This window comes from Platalea leucorodia (assembly GCF_965183815.1).
Source record: "Platalea leucorodia genome assembly, chromosome: 3".
Lineage (NCBI taxonomy): Eukaryota > Metazoa > Chordata > Aves > Pelecaniformes > Threskiornithidae > Platalea > Platalea leucorodia.
In genome coordinates, this window is record NC_138825.1 from 24,017,223 (window position 1) to 24,041,052 (window position 23,830).

Genomic DNA, 23,830 nt, shown 5'->3' on the forward strand with positions numbered 1-23,830 from the left:
TCACTGAGTTCTGTGCCTAGGGAAAAATTTAAATGGTGCCATTGATCAGTAAATTGAGCACTACATCCCAAAATCTTATCTCTAGTTGCACACCTGACATAGCAAAGTTGCTTTACTGTAGTTTAAAGGCCAATGTGTAGATAACCTTAGTCAAAGAACTGCAAGTTAATCACACAGTTGGGCAACTGACATCATCCATAAATTCTTCTGATATAATGGCACCAGCATGCTAATTTATGTGAAGTGATGTCCATTTTCTTATCATGGATTGGAAACTGTTTCACATAAAACAAAATTCTAATGCATCATATGGAGTTATAGCCTATGCTAATTGCTTTTAGCATATTTCCCCTTGTAACCATTTTGCCAGCTCTTAGAGAAGTTAAATGCAGCTTTAAGAATGCTTCAAAACAAGGTACTTTCCCTTAAAATTAAGTACACTAACTTCACTGAGAAGTAATGGAATTTATTTTAATGCATGCATTTATATGTGCAACTACCCAACTAATCCATATTCAGATAGAATACAGTATGCATTGGTATTTATTTAAATACAAAGATGAAGATTTATTACTAAAATCTGCATAGCAAAATTTTGTAAAATAAATACTTAAGAATGTGTTTCCTACTTGGTTAATTTAGAACTTCCTAAATCTTGTAGGAAAAACAGAATTCGGGACTAATGAACCCATTTCACCATTACACTGAAGCTAAAATATACAAATGTCAGGAAAAATCTGAGTATGTCCTTATGTAGACAGCATTCAGGGTTCAAATTCGTTCTTTTGCCATCTGTCAAGGGATTTGTCATATCACTTCTCAACTAGCAGGGACTCTACTGGGGACACCAGCAGCCATCACAGCTATTGTTTCTGCAGCAGTGGGAAGTAATGGGAATGCAGGAGGAAAACCCACCCGCTCTTCAGCCAGTCGGGGAGCTAAAGCCAACAGTTATCTTCAGTTCATACAAAAACAGTGCCTTAAGTTAGGATAAGCAGTCTGTTAAGTGAGTGCAAACTCACACATAATATGACTATTATTATTTAATTATATTTTAGGTCAATTTCTGTTAAATCAATTTCTGTTAAACTTAATTACATCCCTCTATGGCTTTAAACTGGGGCAGCTTCTATTAAGTTTACTTTCTCCTGGGGTTTTCACAGTAAAGACAAATGATAAAGGTCTGGCTACTAAATGAGGGCAGCTATTAAATAAGGACGGCTTGTATTAAAGCTAAAAGGTAAAGATGTGGCTACTGGTTGAGGAAACCCCTTAATAAGGGAAGTGCCTTGTATTTTAAAAAAAAGGAGAGAGAAGCAAACGAACTTTGTTCAATAACTCTTATAAAATACTCTTACAGGAAACTAACAGGATGTCCAAAGTTTCATGGCAACTTCCTCTGAAGTTTCTCTTAGAAACAAGTGAGTGGCAATTTGATATAGGCTCCTCCTTAATGAAAGAGGATAAAATTAATCACAACCCCTGGTTCTGGCAACCAAGAGGTAAAAACGTATCTCAGAAGGACTTGCAATGTGATTTCAGGTAGTTCTTGATAAATAAAAATTCTGTCAGTATTATTCTAGAAGATAGGACTGAGAACAATATTTTGTAGTTCAGTTTAGAATTACATCACAATTCCAAAAATACAGTTTAAACAAACTTTTGAAATTATAAACTTCTAGTGTGTATTTTGTTGGGTTTTCGGGTTTTTTTTTGGGGGGGAAAGGGGGTTATACCACTCTGGAGTTCTTAAAATCAGACTCTGTTGTACCGTGGTTCTATTACTATTTGTGAAAAAACTTGGATTTTTACTAGCACTGACACTGCACTAATGCATATATGCCGATGAATACAGCTATAAGACAAATAACAAAAAATGCATTACTTCATGTACCATGTTGTGTTGTTTTGTGGTGTTCTAGAGATGTGAAACGCTCAAATCCAGCCTAATCTGAGTGCCCAAGTGTATTAGTGGCTCTGTCCACCAACATGTAAATTTCCGTAATGCTGATGCTGGAATAAAACCCAGCCATTTCATAAACGCACTCCTCCAATTTCAGACAATTCATGGTGTTTTTTACAATGAGCAATTGCAATAATTTTATATACACAAAATGTTTATGAACAATGAGGTTATACTCTTCCACATTTGACGTGATGGCTGATGAAATTATGCAGAGAATCTCTCTTCCACCTTGTTCAGTATTCCTCATAAGAAACACAGTGGGCCACCTTGGGGCCAAAGTAGTTGGCAGCAACTTAGCCCAATGACAGGAAAAATCTGTTTGGCTGAGGGCCTACACCTGATCTTCACTAAACATCTGTTAGATTTCATAAGAAGAATGTCGAAGACAATATACGTATCAGTTTTTAAATGAACCCCAGTAAAGAGATTACTGCAGTGGTTCTTGATTGCACTTGAGAACTGATGAATTTTTAAAACTGAAATGAGACGATCCATTTGACCAAATTTGCTCCAAAATTCATTTTTAACTTTTTTTTAAATCTGAAAGATCGATTTTTTAACCTGAAAGACATATATTAGTGTGAACTCCGGAAGACAGAACTCAAATTAGCAGAATATCAGTATATTAGTTGCCAGGGAAGAGCTCACACATGGCAACTTTGACACATTTTGGTGTACCTGAAGTCATACTGCTCACCTTACTTGTTAAAGAAAAACAGCACAAAAATATTTCTTGATTAAAATACCTATCCAATGCATAGGCTTTATGGTTTTTAATGACCTGGAAGAAATACTAGGGAATTCGATGAACATGTCAAAGTACTGAGAGACAAATATTTTTGTAGCCCTCCAAAGTTAGATGTACCCAGCAGAGATCTATTTTGGGTGTGGGGAAATAAAATACAAAGCTCCCATCAATCTGTGTTCAGTACAGCACGAATACCACTTGCTATCTTGTTTTGTTCACACACATCAAAGGTCAGTCTAACTGACACATTATGAGCCTTCTTCCAGGTTTAGGGAGGGAATAGAGAGGAGCCGTAGAACTATTATGAACAGAGAAGCAGGTTGTGTCTCTGCAGTTCATCCAGTTATATTCATTTTAGACCAAAAGTTATGGCTTCATTTACTTTCCAAGATTTGGTCTAGTCTTCCTGGATTCTACCTTTTCAAGAAGAGAAGATATTTCAAGGATTTCAGAACCAGAAGGTGCAGTTGAAGAGATGATAGATTTTTTAAGACTGGTTTTGCTGAGTTATGATCTAACTTTCTGCATAGAATACATTTAAATGAATAGTAATGAGACATTAGAGATAGGTGGTTATCAGCATGCTTCATTACATGTAACACTGTAATGCACAAGGTATAATGCTATGACAAAGCAGCTGTAGCATCAGCCATAATTGTGGAAAAAGAATATAAATTAATAAGCAGCATCCAAAAAAGTTGGATAATTCTTTTTTTCTTATATAACTTGCATATGCTGTTTTCTGTAACAGTCTTCTGGCTGAATTGTCTTTGCCATGTGATCTAGATGAGACTTCCAGAAATACTTTTTCACTAGACTCCCTTGTATTTCTGCACTTCAGAAAGCAAAGATTTGTCTCAGTCTTTCTGAACAGAAAAAAACTGGATGCATTTTGTCCAATATCCCTTCACTTACAATGAGAAAGTAATGATCATGGTCACCCAGTATTTTGCCTCTTTGTTTCTGCTGTTATCTGACAAAATAGTCATGGATCAGGACATCAAATGTGCTAGAGGGAAATAATTGCCTCTATTTTAGAGAGCTTTCAACTTAAGTACAGGGAAAGACAGGGGAAGGATAGGAGAAATAGGGTAGGAACACATAGCAACAACAGTTCTAGTCAGAAATCTAATAGGTGAACGAATCTCTTCTGTAACTATGAAAAGAGACTGCTTCACTATGTCCACAACAGTATCTTTCACAATCAATATTCATAGTACGGTTCATGCATGTAACTTAGATCCAAATCTGCACTTTCATTCATTGTCAATAATCAATTTTCAAAACAAATTGTGAAAAGAAAATTTTTTTAGCTTGTGTATACTAGGAAAAAAATAATCATCTAGTTCAACAAACCATATTTAGGGCAACTATGAGTTCTGAGCATAGGTGAAGAGCCAAATTCAGTTTTATTAAGCTGATATAAACCCAAAGTACCTCTAATTAATTCCAATAAATTATTCTGGATTCATAACAGTGTAAATGAGAACAGAATGTGGCACAACATGCATAGGCTTAGGATAAAGAGAATGTTGACTGATACATATATATATATATATTTGATAATGGAAGGGATCCTACACTCAAATAAATAGTTTAATTAGTGCCATAAACTTTTTACAAATGAAAGAAGAGGAAATGAATGCTTTACCACATGGAATTTTTATCTTTACCTGACAATCTCATTATTCACAGAAATGGCTTCCAGGTATTTCTTCAGTGCATAATAATTATGGATATATTTCCGAACATAATAGCCTCGCCATCTTTTCTGAATCTAGAGGAAATAAATATTTGCTTATTATATTTCAAATCAAAAGTTTGTATGCATATCAAATACTGTTGTATTTCCCAAATAATATTGTTTCCTTAAAAGTGCTATCAAGTAGAAGCATCAATACGTTTCAGTGAAGAAAATGACGGTAGGATGTTGCATATTGTAGTTCAATGGTGATATGAATTTACCATTAAATGCCAATGTTAAAAAAATTTTTTTTAAAAGTTTTAAACCACTGTTTATATTGGGTGTGGCAATGAAAAGAAGTGACTGCTACTGCCAGTGGCATCGCTCTCCGTAAGAATGGTAAAAAACAGACAACAGAAGTAGTGTCTTTTCTCAGGTACAACATGCATTCCCTACTGAGTCACCACCTCACCAATATCTTCTGCTACACTCTCACCTATATCTTCTGCTACACTCTCACCTTTGTGCTCTGAATATGATATAAACTGAATAGAAGCCTTCCCAGTAACTCAATGAATCAGGCTTTCTGGAAACATCATTTACAAACTGCAGTTCTTTCATCTCCAATGTAAGATGATGCATGTCTATTTTTTGCACATTAATTATACTCTTCTCACTAAATACTATTCCTCCTGCATAACAGGCAAAGCTTAAACTGGAAAAGGAAACCTATGTATCTGTAGCTAGTCCTAAAGTTGTATTAAGAATTGAAATTAGGTAGTATCCTCCACCAGAAAGGATTCATATTTTGGTCCATTTTAAAAAGCATCATTTAAAAAAAAAAAAGGGGATAAAAAAAAAAGCTTAGTCTAGCCTGACTTTCCCCAAGAATTTATTTCAACAAAACAGTTTAAACCTTCTCTGATACTTAAAAACTCTAATCATGATGTTTCTGAAATGATTACAGGTTTACTGGCTATCTGTTTTGTGGGAAGGGAAAGTAAATATTAGGTAAAAAATTACCAGTACTGCCATTTGATTTGTTGTATTTATCCCTATGCCATGACATGTACAGGCAGAAGACGTAACTTGCTCTATTCAGTCATGCCGAGGGCTGCTCTCACTCTTAATTTTCCTTCCCATAAGAGGTCAGTGTATTCTAGATCAACACATCTGAAAAATAGTTTAATGATCTTTTCCTCTGTTCTCAGTGTCTAGTTCCTCTCTCTTTACATTCTTCCATCCTTGAACTTATTTATATTCCTGCAAAGTGTTCTTTACTTCCTTCCTTCCATTTTGTCTCCTTTTTTTCTCAATACATTTCTAAATTAATCTCCCAGTTTCTATTTTCTAGTCTTCATTACCTTCACTCCTGCTCCAACTTCCATCTCTTTGACCTTTATAGCTTTGAAATCTTAAGAGACATAACAGCTGAAAGGCAGAATCTACATTAAAAAAGCAAAAAAAATCTAGGTCTTAGATGCAGAAGTGACTCCAAGGTGAGAAGCTACTCACCTTCACTAAGTGCATTGAAGAGAAGAATGCTGTGATTTGCCAAGAGCTCTCCTTTTCCAGTGGGCCTCTGGCTACTAGACTTTTCAAGAACTTCCTTAAACTCTTCAGTGTATCTACAGGGAGTGTTTTTCTTTTTTTCCTTTACACCAACCCTTCTCTTTACAGAACCAGGGTATGACTTGGTAGTGGAGTGCAATCCCTGTGTTTGTGTTGGTTTTTTTTTTTTTCTCACCCTCTCTCTTACTCCAACGCAGCATGTAAAAAAAGGAAAAAAGAGTGTCATGTTCTGTTGTGTTTGATTCAGGAAGAAGGCAAGGAAAAAAAGTCTGCCTGTTGCCCACACTATCAATCAACCTTTGCACTCAGTGACTTCAGAGTCTGTATCATCAAGTCTTGAGAGTGCTTTCAATAACAGGAAAATTTCTCTCTTCTCCTTCCAGTTCCATTGCAGTCCAATTCTGGACCACTGTGATAACTGACAAAATTTATTGCAATTTCCCATCTCCTGCCATTTCCTGAGCTGAAAACAGTAACACACTCTGGAGTCATCTATAAGCAGACTAAGGCAGCGTTGCATATTTTCATACTTTGCCTTTGGTATCACTTTGCAATCACAAAAGCCAGAACACTATTCTTTAAAGTTAAAACTAGCATTCAGTCTCAACCGATGGCACCTTGTGGTACAGTTGTAATTATATTTAGCAAGAGAATAAGTATCACAGGAAAGTTTTCAGTAAGTCTTTGAGTGATGTGTCACCAAGAAAATAAAATGATGCACTAAAGATATTAGGAATAAGAGGATATTCATTTTTATTGTTAGTACACTCTTCTATTTCCCCTTTGTGCATCACCACGTATTTTCCTCTCTTCCCAAGTAAGACTCAGAACTAATTTTAAAAGTTGGTATTTTCTTTTACCTATGTGGTGGTGTTTGTTTGGGGTTTTTTGAATAAAAAGGGTTTGGACCTCGAGAGACTATTATAATACGAATAAATAATAGTTATGTGAGCAGCTGAACATGGGAACAAGAAAGGTTAAGCACTAGATATGCTTCTTTGCACTAGATGATAGTAAATTTCATACTCTTTGCAACTCCACCTTCTCATACACAAGCTTATCGGGTTAAAAAGGGATAGAGAAAGAGCAAAGAATGAGTATGCCTTCAGAGATCTGGGATGAAACAAAATCCTTTGCATGTGAATGAGGATCTTAGCTTTGTTTTTCTGTTTGGCTTCAAAATTTCTCAACAAGAGAAAACTTGGCTCCCATATAGCTGTGTGCTCATTAATGCAGGATTATGGTCCCTTTGAAACTCCTTCTGACAGTCTTCACCTCACAGCTATAAATGCAGAACTGGATATTTGTGGGTTAAAGGATCAAAACTCAAACTGAAAGACAAAAGACTCGAATTGTATAAAGCTATAATTATCTCCAGTGGGCTCAGTGTACCAATTAAATGCTGCATTCTACCTTTATTTACACCACTTTCTGTTCAGAATGACCTCACTGATTTCAACTGAATGAAACATAAGTAAGAAAAACTCTATTATGTCTCAAATTATTTTATGCTACATTTCTGTTTCCCTAATACTGTATGTCAGAGATCACAAAACTGACAACTAATCTTTTTGGAAAAGAACAATTTACACAAAGCTTCTGATGATGTTCATATTTTCAATGTGAAAATTCTCAATATTTGCTTCTATAAGGAAGTACAATGTGTTACGACTATATTTCTTTTTAATTCCAAGGTGAATGTTTAAAAAATTCTTGAAAAAAAAAGAGATAAGTATGTATGCCCTTCAAAGTAATTAGCAAGTTTCAACAGTGATTGGTACAAAACAATTATTGTCATTGATCAGCACTGAACAGATAATTTTAAACAAAGTCATTGTGTGCTCAGCAGATTACAGCTTGTTAACGGGCAAGTTCTAAATGACCTCTTAAGCTAGTCAAATCAATGATGCATATTCCTCATTAAGTAACATCAAAATGTAAGTGGTCTTATAAATAATGTTTATTTTAAGCACTAAAACAAATGGCAAAACCTTGATATATCAAAAGCCATCTGCTCATGGAAATATTTTTTTTTCCATAGGATTACTTTTGTTGCTGAAAATTTATAGCAACCTTAAATCTTTTAAGAGAGAGAATCATATTCTGACCTAGTAGTCAAAACTGAAATTGATTAAAACAAGTTCTCTGATTTAATTTAAAAAGGTGAAATTGATAGTTCTGGTTACAACTAGAGGCAGTCCATGGAGCCAGAGATGTAGACTGACTTCAAAACTATGAGCATGTGTATGCCTTCAATGATACTTCAATTGCCAAAACTGAAAGTGCCTTTCTAATCAGTGACTATAAACTGAAATAAATATTTTAATAATACTATGAGGCAAAACAAAGTGGTTAAATAGAAAAACAGACACAGTTATTGTTACATTTTCACAACACTGAAGTATATAAATCATGAACCAAGCTCACAATGTATGAATACGAGGCACTGTTCACTTAGGAAGCCTAAAGTCTGGCCACACACCTTCTGTGCAGAAACCCAACAGGCCTTGTTCTCTATTGTCCTGGGCCTTGGCTAGTTCTTCAAAAAACAGATGACAGAAAAAAAAAAACAAAATTGGTGTTTCAGAATGGTAGCATTTGAAATCTGCTCTGTAGATATGGCTGCATGAGATTTAGACAAAGGAGAATCGGATTCTGACATTTGCAAATAAATAAAGATGTGTTCCATTGTTTTCTACTGATTCAAATTTCCATTAAAGAAAAGGACATGACTGAAAAAATAGCACTGTGAAGATTTATATCACCTAATGATTCAACATTATATTTCCATTAGAAATGAATGGGAACACATTCAATTTCTTTTAAAAATGAAAGACCAAATGCAAAACTCCGTTTGACTAGAATACATAATTACCCCTGAAATTTGGTCTTCAAATGCCTTCTAAAAGTAGACAGCCAACTTTTAAGAACTGGCTTGCATCTTGTGTTTTCTCACTGATTTCAGCTGCATGAGTATACAGCATTTATCCACTGTGGAATACTTTCAAACTAGCTAACTAAGGAAAAAAATTTAAAAAAAAAAAAAAAGTGCATTTCTGAGCAATTAGATTGCTGTTAAATACCTTCAGCTCCGTAACATGCATCAAATGTAAGATTCTATTTTCTGCCTTTCCAAGAACCACCACCAAGTCAAAAACCTGATGGGAACACATCTCTTGAGTCTGAGTTATTTTGGAGCCAGAAAGGCCATAAAATTAAAAGCCATTTTGGGAATCTTCCTACTTTACAGGAGTTTCCTTGGGTTAATCTCCATCCCCACCACATTCCTACATTTGGTAGAATTCAAAAGGTAAGACGCCTTGCCTAAAAAGATATAGGCCTCTAAAGTAAAGCAGTTTTATTCTGCAAAATAAAATAATTAAGTAAGATAAAAAGATTTAATCCCAAGAATTATCTCATGTCCTTCCTGTGTTTGTTTTACATATTTGTTTAAGTGCAGTTCCAAAGTTCAGGAGAAATGCCAATTTCTAGTTAAATATATTTTGCAGTTTTCCCCATAACAAACTTCATCTGCTGTATATTTATTAAAGTTCAAGGACTGTTTATACTCTTCATCTAGCAACACTCACTGATAGTATCATCAATGAGATGAGTGCAGTTCCACCTCTACATTTAGGCAACGAAATTGTCCTGTGCTCTCTCAGTAACTCTTTTGAGATCCAATACATCAAATGTCATGTACTAACAAAAAAAAAAAGCACAGCCACATCATCGAACATAAAAGTCCTATAGTTTTTCAGAACTGTAAGTATATGTCTACATTTGTAAGAATACTGGCAGATAGAATGTTTGGGGTTTTTGTCAGTATCGTATATGGTAAGGTACAATGAACATTTAAATGGGGCAAGACACAGGCAGATGCCTTAAATTCAGCTATAGTTTTCAAATACAACCCCGACTACTGAGTGTAACTTTAATTTTTAACTATGTACTATTTCCCGCTGTTGCCATCAGCATATCAATCAAGTGTATATTATTCTGGTTTGCTCATTTTATCAAAAGCAAATTCGGAGCACAATTGACTTTTCATTTGTTTAACAAGTGAAGAAATATTTACCCTGACAGCCATTTCATTGTAGAAATTCATCTTCATAATAAAATATGCTGTCTGTGAATCAAGGAAAAAAAAGATGGCATATATTTCAGTTACACAAAGACAGTGCTCCTATTTTTACATATAAAAGATAAGAATCTTTATACATAATACATAATAAGAGTTCTAGGCTTAGAGAGAATAAAATCAAACTTTGTATTGAAGAGATAGGCTTCCTAATACATAATGCAGGCTTAACCAGAAAAATCTATGGTAGTCAAACTAGGAGCTAATGGAGATATATGATCATAAAATGCTCTCCGCTGAGTTTGATAATCAATGGTGCTCTACTGAGAGTAGAATAACAAAGCAGAAATATTCACAAGTGCTGGTGACACGTAGTATTGTATGATTTATTCACTGGGGTTCTTTTAGCCAAAACTCACAGAAACATAAAAGGAATTCATATTTCAAGACGTCTGGTTTAATGAAAAATTCAAAGAAATGCTGTCTTCAGTCGAAATCGTTCAAGGATACGGATGCAGTGATGGAGCAAAATTGTGCCTTCCAACCATCTGTACTAAATGTTATGTACTTAGCTGCCTCCCGAGTAATCCTTGGGAATTTTGTTTCATTTAATATTCATTTTAACATCATAAAATCATAACTACAATGATACCATGTTACAGTGAATCCCCTGATATAGAAAACATTTCCTGAAGTCCTGGTTTCCTTCCAATAAAGTAGAATTCCTCTCACAGTGAACGAATCCCCTATTATACTAAGCAATCACTTGGCAGCATAGGTTATTTTAATGGATACATCACTTTAAACTAAGCTTTCACATCTGTTCCGCCCTCTAATTACAAATGCAAAATGAACATAATTCACAATTGTATCATAAAAAGTAAAATATAAGTACTTTGAATGCAAGAGTATGTCCTTTATTTAGCACAACATGCAGCTTTTATGTGTTTCTCATGTTTTAGACACAAATCAAAGGCAAAAGTGCTTTCCCCTGATATAGTGATTTTCTCCCCCATGGCAAACAGGAATTCTCTATAAAAGGGTTTCACTGTAATTAGTGTTATTTGAATTGCCTAGTCTGATCCAAAGCAAATTGTCTGTGGAGAGCAGCAGGACTGGATTATTTATCAACAGTCTGGGCAATTAAGAAACAGTTGGCTGCAATATGTTATTTACAAATGAACACAATGATGCTACTTCATTTTAAATTCTCTTTCTTCATTACATTAAGCAAGGCATAATTCCTGCCGTTTAATTAAGGTGCATTTTAAATGCTCACTTTAATATCATACCAATCTACTAATAATGGAAACAGTATAAAAGATATTTCTTATATGAAAGAAAAATGCAGGACTGCTAAATTTCAAAAAAGTTTCACGTATATGTGTAGATGTATACACACACACACGTAAACATATACATATTTGAGGGAATCTCTGTCCCAAAGGTATGAATTAGGATAAACAGTGAACTCTATCTCCCCTTTTGTCTCCATAAATGTTTTCTGAATTATATTAACTGTAGATAGCTAATATTGGAATGAAATAATGGTTGCCAGGTCTAAGTATATTCCTAAACTGTTTGATTAAATTGATACAATTTTGTTTTGCAGCTTATCTTTTCTTTCTTTGGAAGGGAGTGTAAGAGCTACTGCACCACCAAATAGATAAAGTACATTTTTTAAGGAAATTCCTAAGCTTAAAAATGATCATCAGGTCAGGTCAATGATTAAATTAAAAAATCTCACACCTTTCTGTTTATTCTTCTCATATTTGAAGGCTGTGAGCGCTTGGGTCTGAATCCATCCTATTTCACTGAAGAACCTAAATTGGAGACCTAACATCATTATGCTCTTTATATCATCAGTACGGAACAACAGTGGGACCACTTTCCCTCTGAGCTTGGCAAAGTATGGAAGAGCTCTGCAATCGCATCTCTGTCTATTATTTACAGAGACAGTCAATGGCAACTAGGGTCCTAACTCGCATACCTCACTTAGGTGTGACAAATCCAGGCCTTACCTACCACCACTTAACAAAGTCATACACAAATAAAAGGAAATTACACATTCCTGCTTTTATTCAATGTTGTTCTAAATCACAAGTCAGCCAAATGCAGAATTGCTCATATAATTGTCTTACAACCTTATCCTTGCACCAAAAGCCGAAGCCTGTGTCACCATCTAGGTTCTTTTGCAAATGGATTTGCCCTCTGTTTTCTAATCCTGATTAGAATACTATGTACTAGTTCTGTTATTACAAGTGATGGAGAATGTGTTCATCCCTATTCACAAAAGCATAGCCATAATTCAGTGCTTCAACCCAAGTGTATATTTATGTGCTTTCCTGGTAAACAAAAGATTCTTTCCTGAACTGGGGCCTTCTTGTCCAGAAGACTCCTTTCTTATGCTTAAGTAGAATTTCCTGCATTTCAGCTTGTGCCCATTGCATTGCTGCTCATCCTTTCACTGGGTGCCAATTCCAAGGTGACACTGTAAGGTTGACTCTTTGGGAAGAATTTTCTTGCCATCTCACCGACATGAACCGCCTCCACTTCTGAACCATGAATTTTTTTGTATCTGTCTCTGATGTTAATATACCGGTCTCCCTACTAGTTTACTTTAAGTCTATGATTCCAAAACATATTTGAAGCCTTTTTTGTATAAACTCTTGTACTACTTTCTCCTTTTCTGTTTAAAAACATGTTTGGGAATCACCTACAAACGTGATCTGATCCTGATTGGTGTTTTCTTTTTCTTTAAACAGTTAATACAAAGTGAAAAATTCAAAGGAGAACCAGAAATTTGATTGACAGCAGATTGAGAGAAGGAACCAATACATGGTCTAAGTTGGGAACAAGCTTTTTTTTTTTTTTTGTTATAGAGCAAATAGGCATTTGCCTAATTCCTATTAGAACGGGATTACATAAAACTGGTTACTGAGTTGAAGCGAAACTATTTAGGGTGGTGTCAAACTACATCACATGAAATAATTCACTTTTTTCAATTGCATCTCTTTCCAAAGTGAGCTGAAAATATGGCTGGCATGCATGCTGACTATTGTAAAAAGAAACATTCATGTACAGTTTGATTCATGTTCTGCTGTTTGTCTGGTTTTAAAATTCATGCTTTCCTGCAAGTCATGCAAGACTTTCAGAGTCCAGTACAACCAGCATAACTAAGTTATTAAGAAAACCATAGGAGCACAGTTCTTAATTTTAGCTTGAGATTAATATTAGGAAACCAGCTTTATACCAAAGCATCTATATTTGGAATATAGAACAGCATGTAACTTTAGTCATGTAAATACCATCAATATTTTTTTTTTAACTTAATGTATCAAAGGAAGAGGCACTAGAAGAGTAACAAATGAAATACTAGTAGTGATGCACATATGGACAGCCAATCTGATGAGCCTCAGCCTTTGTTATTTTCCGCATCAGTACCACTCACATTTCACAATTTTGAATATAATCATTAAAATGATTTATTGTCAAGTAATCATGGGTATTTTGTGCATATGCTTTGCCTTGTTTGCTGGCAGCAGATACCAATCCAATCATTGTCAGCGGACAAATTTTAAAGTGACCAATTTTTTTTGTATTTAAAGAACTATCATGTCAAATGTATCATTGTGTTTCATAATCAGGAGTAATTACAACAGTTATTAATAAGAGTTCAATGCAAACATTAACTGATCCTTTAAATTAAAAGTTGCGGTAAGCTGCTGAGAAGATTTTTAAAATATTCCAAATTCAGCCATTGATCAAGTAAAGATAGTATAACAATGAATATAGGAAATGAACGTGAACTTTATATTTAAGTCCACCCCAAAACATACAATACTGAATATAGCGGTCTAAAGGGAGAAAGAGGTGCCTTTTTATCTGCTACTTCCATGGCTTTCAGGTTGGCTTTCAATCAGGCTGTCCTATTTGGTCCTCTCCAATCAAAGAGATGGCAAGCGCAAAATGAAGCATTTGAGGGAAAAAGATGGTTTTCTATGCTGATTGCTCTACAATTTGTAAGCTTGCTGATGAGATTCTGTTTCTCCTAGAGCCCTGGCTAATATTGGATAAGTACTGGTATCCTGAATTCATGGTCTGATTTAGAATGTGTGTGTTAAATGTGGGCTTGCACAATTTTTTGTCCTACATTATTCCACAGGCTTCAGACTTGGCAAGGGATTGTCATTTATGCTGCTTGAAGAACAACATATGAACCAGGCTTTATTGGTTAAAGTCTTGTTTTTATTATTTTTATTTTCAGAAATATATTTCAAGAATGGAAAGCTGAAGGGGGTTTATGATGCCAGCTATCTCAGCTTGGTTATTACAGGAAATTTGGGCTAATTTTAAAGACTTTATCTGAAAATGTAACTGTCAGACTATTTTTTAAGAAGGGAGGGCAAAAGAAGAAAGAAGTAATAAGGAGAGGAGGTAAAAGACCTCCAATTTCATAGATGCATGGAACAATTGAGGTTGGCATGGACCTCTGGAGCTCCAAACCATTGCTCAAAGGAGGGTCAATAAGAGCAAGTTGTGCAGAGCCTCATTCAGTTCGGTTTTGAGTGCCTCCAAGGATGGAGACTCCACAAGCACAGCTTGCACTCTCTGGGCAACCCATTCTAGTATTTGATCACCCTCACAGTAAAAAAAGTTCTTTCTTATCTTTGAGTGGAATTTCCTGTATTTCAGTTTGTGCCCACTGCCTCTCATCCTGTCACTGGGCACCAATTCCAAACACTATTGCAGGCTGGCCCTCTGGGAAGAATTATCTTGCCATCTCACCTACAGGGAACCACTCAGAACAGTGCAATGGACAGTAGGCATGGTGGTGATGTGTTCATTTTGTATCTTCTCTGGGCACCACTGTTTTTACAACCTTATATATAAAAATAAGTCTCTGAAGAGATGTCATTCTGTTTGAAATAGGAAACTGATTACTGTCAATGAAGAAATTATCATTTGAACATGGAGTGGCCAAAAGATGGCTCCTTGCATCTATCTGCCCTGTATTTAAAAATCAGTGTTTTAGAAGGTAGACTGAAAGCCATAGCCTGAAAGGATGACTCATAATTTATTAGTTAAGCCAGGAAAGTTGGAAGAGATAAAATCTTTAATTAGATTACTGATAGACTTTGGGGAAAAATAGACCAGCTTTCAGGCACACAAGTCCTGCTACTTGAAAATATAGTTTAGTAGGAGGTATGGACTTTAGCCTGTAATATATGAGTTACTATGGTTCGTTTTTTTTGCTTTTTCTTGACTTGTCTGTTTTGACTGAAACACAACAATTTAACAAAATTATTCAAGAAAAAACGACTAACAAGTTCAAAACTATTGTAAAGTATTAACATAAATTGATAAATTAATGAAGTAAACTACATATTAAAAACTTGATTGTTTTATGTTAAAGGCAAATTAGTTTCTTCTTAATCTCCTAAACCTGTTAACAGAGGTTTTAGCTTGTGTGCTATCACACACTTCTGCTATCTTCAAGTCTGTCAAGGGAATTAGATTGACTGTGATCTGCTGTGTGCCTTAAGGCAAAACCTCAAATACTTCAAGGTTCATTAAGTAAGAAATTTAAACCACTAAAACATAGAACAGCAATGTGTAGATACATTGGCTTATTTTATTTTCAGAATTAAAAGTTCTGCAAGCAAAAAAAGCATCTTGAAAAGCTCCAATCCTGCAATTAGCATCATGCAGGCAGGCTTCTGCATGAGCAGATCTCATTGCTGGTTTGGGGACTAATACTCCAGAGCTGCAAACACTTAAACACTGACTTAACTTGACCATTATGAGTAGGCTTACTGAAATTAATGGTGCTTTTCATGATAGTAAAGTTAAGTATGTGTCTGTGTGTATAAAGGATCAAGTTTCAGCTTTTTCGTTTCAAGAGAGTGAATTAATTACTTCAGATGTATTCTCTAGATAACCAAACAAAATTTTTAAAATTAGTTTTCTACCTCCACCATTCTTCTGAAGTATCTTCTGCTTTGATAACCTCTCCACCACTTCTGTATAAAAATCACCATTTTGTTCAGATATCTAAAATGAAATATATTAACAAACTAATGATTATTTGAGACATTACAATATAACTTTATTTTTTTATTTTACAATATAACTTTATTTTTTTATTATTAAAAATAACGTATAGTGTATTATCCATACTTATTCCAAACAGATGGCCACTGCAAACATACTTTATATATATATACTTATGCATATATACATATGCACACACATACACACTTATAAACCAATATATACCTATATTTATAGATACACATATACTTTGCTCTTGGAAAAAAAGGGTTACTGCGAACTTACCTATATACTATTTCAGTTATCATTACAAAAGTTTAATGAAATAGCCTTTCATATGTAATTTGCATGACAGATGATTGTATTTTTATGAATGGTTTTAACCAACATATCTGACTAGTTCAGAATTTTTTCAGTCACATGCAGCATTTTCACAGCTTTGCAGTTTTTAAGTACTTGACAAAACCCACAGATACCTGGAATTTTTAGACTAGTTTTTCGGTTTTATAAAATTACACCTAGCTTAATTGTTAGTAAATCTTTACTCTGTCTTTGTTATATATACATTATTATTCTACTAAAAATTCCTTAACTGATGTCTCACATTAATTTTGCATAAAATACTGTAATCATTACTTTGGGACTGCCTAGAAAAAGCTATATAGGGGAGCATTCATATCCCCTAACTATGGACATCAAATTTAGAAGCCTTGCAGTACAGCTAGCGTCACTCAGTGAAGGCAGTCTTTTCCAGCAAGTAATTCAAAGGACCTAAATGAGAGGGTAATTCAGAACACTGACAACTGGCTATATTGAGCCTGTGCTTCTAAGTCAGACACCACATCCATCTTTGGAAAGAGGACACTGAGCAGGATCACTCCGTATACAGTTGCAGAGAAAATCCTCTTCTACACTTAGCTGATTTAGTTCTTCTTACACACTTATCACAATTACATTGTTCTTATATTGGTCATTACTAAATACAAACATGCATTTGGAAGAGCATTTTCCTACAGAATAGATTGGCAAAGATGCTTGGGTTTTCGCTTTCTTCTGCAGCATGCTGTTGTTACTCATGTCCTGGAAACAGAGGGGCACTAACAAATCCTCTGTCTGAAGGGGCTTTTGACATTGATGGCATAGCTGATATTCCCTGGAGCGCTGAAATACCATGTTTTCCTACTGAACACTTGCATGTGATGGCTGCATCTTGTGACAACACACTTGAACCAGCAATGGAAGACAGATTACCAGTTTTTAACAAGCGCACACAATGGCTGTAGCCTATCTTTTTATAAGGAAAATATTGGCCATTAAGTGAGTGATGTTATTTAACCTAATAATTCTTTAGGCTTGATACAGTATGTCTGGACGATAGAAAATGACTTGCTACAGGCAAGAGGTCAACCTAGAAGATGTAACGATCCCTATCCCTCAGAGCCTTAATTTTTATGAAGATACAGAAATTCAACCATATGAGTTTGACCAACTTGGCTTATGATCATAAAAAAAGGAGGAGGGTCTCCTGGGAGAAGGGACCAACCATAGTGTTTCCAAAAAAATTGTATCAATGTTGATATGGCATTTTACAGAACAAAGTAATTGTACATGATCTCTGTTTTATAAATGAAGAAAATTATGTAAAGAAAGATTTTTTAAAATCTTGACCTGGTCAAATCCAGCAGTAGAACTTAATTTTCTACAATAAGACTTCAGTTACCATATACTCATTAGGCAATTTTTCTGTAACATCCACATCAACAAAGATAAGAAAAGTCTGCAAACAGCATATCTGAGGGACATCTTTTTTTTCTCCAGTCATGCCAAGATTTCTTAAACAATACTGTGTATCTGTTCCGAAGACAGATTATTTCCATGCTACTTATTAGCATCCTGCCATTTTAATTTTATGCAGTTCTGAAAATAAAAGATTACTATTTCTTACAGTGGCATGGCATATATTTAACTCTATTTAAAAGCAGAATAATGTTGGTTTTTTTTTTCCAAATGCTCCCATTTTATTAAAATCAAGTAATAGCATGAGAAATTTTGGGAAAAAAAATCAAGATTGAAATACAGATTAAAATAGGCTTAATATACTACCTCAGATAGGTTCGGACTCTGCATCCTCTAAACCAGCTCTGGAGTTTGACAGCAGCTTTGTACTCTATTTTTCTGTCTTCATCTACAGATCTGAAAATATAAAAAGCAGTAATACTTGTCAGCATGGTAATTTAGTACCAAAGCAGAAAATTTCTTCTAAATATATCTTAACTGTTGCAGTTAATGATCTTTTTTACCAGGTTTTTCACTTTTTAATTCTACATAATTCAATAATAGTGAAGAACAATATAATCTAGTTGCATATGATGAAGATAACAAAGCGTATCGCAACTTGTAGGTGATGTAAGGTTTGGGAGAGTGTACTTCTTATTCCCATACAATACTGAATGTCTATGTATGTCAACATGTCAGGACTTCTTCCATTGTAGGTGAAATATATGGATAATGCTTTAATGATAATTAGGCCAGAATTATAACAAAAATCTGTAGCTATGTATAAAATTGTATATCTGCATGAATATTAAACACATTAACTGTGGTCAATGTTATCATGATAAATATCAATTGAATTAATAAGCATATATTAAGGGTGAGATCTGGTTCAAATACATTGTTTTATGACTGATACAAAATATTTTATTTGTTTATTACCTGAACAGTGATAGCATCAGTAATGGTGACAGATACACTCTTTGTCTGTAGATTTTTTTAATAAATACAAACTGATCTTACAGGGTGAAAGTAGAGGATTTAGACTTTTTAGCTAGTTTCTTAGGAAGGAATTTAAAGAGGAGAAATATGAAAAAACAGAAGAGGTGACTGAAGGGAAGTGAGATACAAATGTAAGTTAAAACTATTATGAGTTAGAACAATGAAAGCACAGGAAAGAAACTAGATGTGGAAATTTCCAAATTTTAGAAGGCCTGGAATGTCAGGATACAAAGTCTTACTGTTGATTGAAAGGAAGTCAGGAATTGGAAACAAATGGTGTTAGTAATAGATTCCAAAGGGATGACCATGGGAATCTTTTACATGGAATTATAGCAGTCAATGCAACAGCTTATTGAGTCTTGACAAAACTTTTCACAATGGGAATTTGAAGACATGGATTTTGGAGATAATGTAGAAATGAAACTGGCAGCATATTGGCATGTGCTGCAGAGAGGCAAGGAGGGAACAAAAGGAAACAAAAGAATTAGAAAATATGCTAGGTTGCAGCACTGATTAATATAGATGCTAGAGGAAATAATGAAAAAGGGAGGATACAGAGAAAGGTGAATTTGTTTTTAAGTTACATGAGAAGAAAGGTTATCTAGAAAGAGATACTGGTAAGGCAGCTGAAGATGCAAGACAGATGTAGGTGGAGAATTGATGACTTCAAGGAGATTTTCAAGAGCTATTAGCTGTCAAAGCTTTGTGTCAAATGACATAGTACAAGGAAAAGGCATGTGCACAAGTGGGAAAGAAGCACAAGTAAAAGAACCTCATCAGAAAGTCAGAAAATAATTCCAAGAGATAGTCCTTGCTTGCCTTCTTTCTGTGACTGTCTATTAGGAGAATAGTGTTTGTGTCAAAACTAAAAGTCATGTAAGGAAAACCATGAATCTAAAAGAGGTTAAAGAAATATATGAATCTGGAAGAGGCGTTTCAGAGAATTCAGGAAGAAATCATTACTATGATGAGTTTCAATGCTGAGGGGTAGAACCCAGCTATGAGATCACTTCTGGCTTTTATTTACTTTTCTGTTTGTTTCAAAATGTCCATAACTGTCAAGTCTTGGAACTTAAAATTATATTTTCATGGATTTTTTGCTATCCCATTTTTATTAGGAATATATTTACCAAATAGTTTAATTTGTTACACCTGCTGCAAAAGAATGATTAGGTTACTACCGCTTAGTTTTCTTAACTAGTCGATATTAGCTAGTTCTCCTAACAGTGTTGTGTCAATATTAATTGCCTCAGTAAACACCAAGAAGATTAAATTTTATCTGATAAATTAGGATTATCCTTATTATATTTCTTGAAAAATGAAACACAGATTTGCTACCAGAGATCAAGAAGCATTAGCTCCATTCATTTTATGTCATCTGGTGCAGCATGTGTTCTCAAATCACATTAAGTGGGCATGCATTTTAATCGTCATCTGACATGCATTAGACCTTTCCCATACCTGGAAACTGTGGAAAACAGACTTTTTTACCTAAGACCACAAAATAAGTCGACATCAAAGCTGGCACTTATGCTAGAGGGTTTCCTTGTTCCTTTCTTGTGCAGCTTCCCAGACTTCATAGGAAGCAGACACCTCCAGAATACTTTTACCTAGAGGTAAATGATTTTGATTAAAAGCGTATGAGCGATTTGGCCCTGGACAGGCAGCCACGATTACAGCCTGGAAATGAAGGGGATGTGGGACTGGCCGTGACAGAGGTGACTGCTCCAAAACCAGTCCTACCCACTTGGCAACAGCAACAGTCTGCTTCTAGAAGAGCAGCAGCCTTCTCCTCTATTAGTCCCTGTTAGGTTTTTTAGTTGGCATTCTGTCTTGCCTGGCTGAGTCAGTTTAGAAGTCTTTGCAAAGTTTTTTGAAGCAGACCAACAACAGACTTGTTTTTCTTACAGTATAGTTCCACAAACACTTTCAACTGGCTTTGCCAGCAGAAGAAATGGTTTGGGGTATAAGTTGCTTGTGTCTGCCCTTCTGATCAGAGTGCACAGTTGTCACACTGTTTGAATTAAGCTTTTAGAGTCACAGATACTTCTCAAAGACTTTACTGAATGTTAAAAAGGCATACTCAAGGTCAGCATCTGACATATAGATGTTACAGCAAATAAAATTAGGTTCTGGAATGAGTAAGTGATAAAATTGTTTAACACTTAAAATAAGAGAATGCACTAACAGATCCTGTCTATTCTAATGCTTATCCTGACAGGGTATTTCTCAAGGTGCAGGCTTATGGCTTTTTTGCATTGTGCCATCATTGGGCAAGTCCTTCCCTAGAAAGGTGCTTTCCCTAAAAAGACACAGTCAGTTTAGAAGACCTCATACCTCTGACATAAACAGAGTTCTGCCTAAAGCATGACAGGAACATTATTAAGATCAGAAAAATGTTATTAAGATTAGGTAAACCTGTCTAACCACAACCAACAGGCAAGATACTACAGTCATCAACCTCCCCTCATTTTTAATGGAACAGGTGTAAAGTCTTTAAGTAGCAAATGCATTTTGAAAGATAAAGAAAGTTTTCTAATTTGGGGATTTACTTTCAGGCACTTCAATTACTCTATATTATTCCTGCAGCAGTAACTGCTAGCAAGAGTACCGTATTGGGTTTGTGTGGCAAGGTTTTGGTAGTGGGCGAGCTACAGGGGTGGCTTCTGTGAGGAGCTGCTGGAAGCTTCCCCTATGTCCGATAGAGCCAATGTCAGCCGGCTCCAAGATGGACCCACTGCTGGCCAAGGCTGAGCCCATCAGCGACGGTGGTAGCGCCTCTGTGATAACATGTTTAAGAAGGGGGAAAAAAACTGCACAACACTAGCAGCAGTCAGAAGAGAGGAGTGAGAATATGTGAAAGGAACAACTCTGCAGACACCAAGGTTGGTGAAGAAGGAGGGGAGGAGGTGCTCCAGGCGCCAGAGCAGAGATTCCCCTGCAGCCCCTGGTGAAGACCATGGTGAGGCAGGCTGTCCCCCTGCAGCCCATGGAGGTCCACAGTGGAGCAGATACCCAGCTGCAGCCTGTGGAGGACCCCATGCCGGAGCAGGTGGATGCCCAAAGGAGGCTGTGACCCCATGGGAAGCCCACGCTGGAGCGGGCTCCTGTCAGGGCCTGTGGACCTGTGGAGAGAGGAGCCCGCGCTGGAGCAGGTTTGCTGGCAGAACTTGTGACCCCGCGGGGGACCCACGCTGGAGCAGTCTGTTCCTGAAGGACTGCACCCCGTGGAAGGGACCCACGCTGGCAGAGATTGTGAAGAACTGCAGCCCATGGGAAGGACTCACATTGGAGAAGTTCATGGAGGACTGTCTCCCATGGGAGGGACCCCACGCTGGAGCAGGGGAAGAGTGTGAGGAGTCCTCCCTCTGAGGAGGAAGGAGCAGCAGAGACAACGTGTGATGAACTGACTGCAACCCCCATTCCCCGTCCCCCTGCACCGCTGGGGGGAGGGAAGTCGAGAAATCCAGAGTAAAGTTAAGCCCAGGAAGAAGGGAGGCATGAGGGGAAGGTGTTTTAAGGTTTCATTTTTATTTCTCACCAACCTGTTCTGATTTGATTGGCAATAAATTAAATTAATTTTCCCCAAGTCGAGTCTGTTTTGCCCAGGACAGTAATTGGTGAGTGATTTCTCCCTGTCCTTATCTCGACCCACAAGCTTTTCATTATATTTTCTTTTGCCTGTCCAGCTGAGGAGGGGGAGTGATATGCCAGCTTTGGTGGGCACCTGGCGTCCAGCCAGGGTCAACCTACCACAAGTACTTAGTTTTCACCAGGGTTGCTTTAAGTCAAGCTGCTCTGGAGGGTCTGTGTGTTCTAGAAGTTCTACAGAATTCTGCTTTTAGGTCTTGATAGATAGGTGAAGAAAGAAATATTTTTATTTTGTCTTAAAAAGTGTTTGACACACATGGAACTAAATCCTTCAGGTCTTACCCTTGGAGGTATTTGCAAACAGGGCAACTCATGCAAAAAAAGGTAAATACTTGGTAATCTAAATTCTTCTGCACTTTCTGATGCTTCAGATCAACTCAAATCTTTTGGAGAATCTGGTATTTCACTGCAAAATACTGACTTTATAGAGTAAGTAACCACTTTTTTTTACACTGTCATGTATTTTTATCTGAATGCCCTCAAGTTATTTGTGGATGATGAGTGACTGCACAGATTACACTGACTCATGTGCTCACAGCATCCCAGATTTGGCAATTTTAACAGATCTATTACATTATGTAGATAAAGTATAGTTCTGGAAGGGAAATTAAAGCCGTTGTCTGACTTCAAACTACAAATGCTTCAGAAATACTTCAAAGACCACTGCAAATTTGATACACTTTAATGCCCCAAACTTACCTTTTAAGTTTAAAATTTAAATAAGGACCTACCAAAATCTCTAAACAAGATATTCTGATTTGTTTCAAGATTTTACTGACAGCTGTGTTGAAGTAGTCCAAGATTTTCACCCTAAAGAACAAATATCAGATTACTGATCAGCCCTTCAGTTGCTGAGCTGGACTATTTGAAGCCTCTCATTTAAATTCTCAGCTGAAAATCTGAATTTCAAGAAGCTAATGGATTATAGCCTATTCTTAAAAGGGAAACAATTCATTTTTGGAAAGCTCTGCCAAAAAACAAATCCCCAAACATCAAGCATGCTGCCCTCCAATGGTTTTCCATGTCTGGCTCAGCCTGCTCTTTCTAACCTGAAATATGTGATGTACAAGCATAGTCTTCTGTAACTGATGCTCGTTTAGTGAACTGCTGTGTGTACAGCCACAAGAGTACGAGCTAAAGTTCAGGGAAAGAACAGGAAAACACAACACTTTATATGCAGGCAAGACTTGAACGCGGTGTAAGTTTTAGCGATGTTCAGGAGCTTTGTTATTCATGCTAATGATGTTGTAATTGGATTCTAAAACAAATTATTCATTAATTAGTAAAGACAAAAAACCC

At 36.0% G+C, this 23,830-nt stretch overlaps 1 protein-coding gene across 1 annotated transcript in view; it reads right to left on the bottom strand.

Moving 5' to 3' along the window:
* SPATA17 (spermatogenesis associated 17) overlaps positions 1-23,830 on the bottom strand; it is a gene marked incomplete at both ends in the record, with an annotated part of 92,178 nt that overhangs the window by 67,179 nt on the left and 1,169 nt on the right. The window contains 4 exon segments of the mRNA XM_082305945.1: positions 4,388-4,491; positions 10,049-10,099; positions 16,024-16,105; positions 18,209-18,298. Coding sequence (XP_082162071.1) covers positions 4,388-4,491; positions 10,049-10,099; positions 16,024-16,105; positions 18,209-18,298 — 327 coding nt within the window.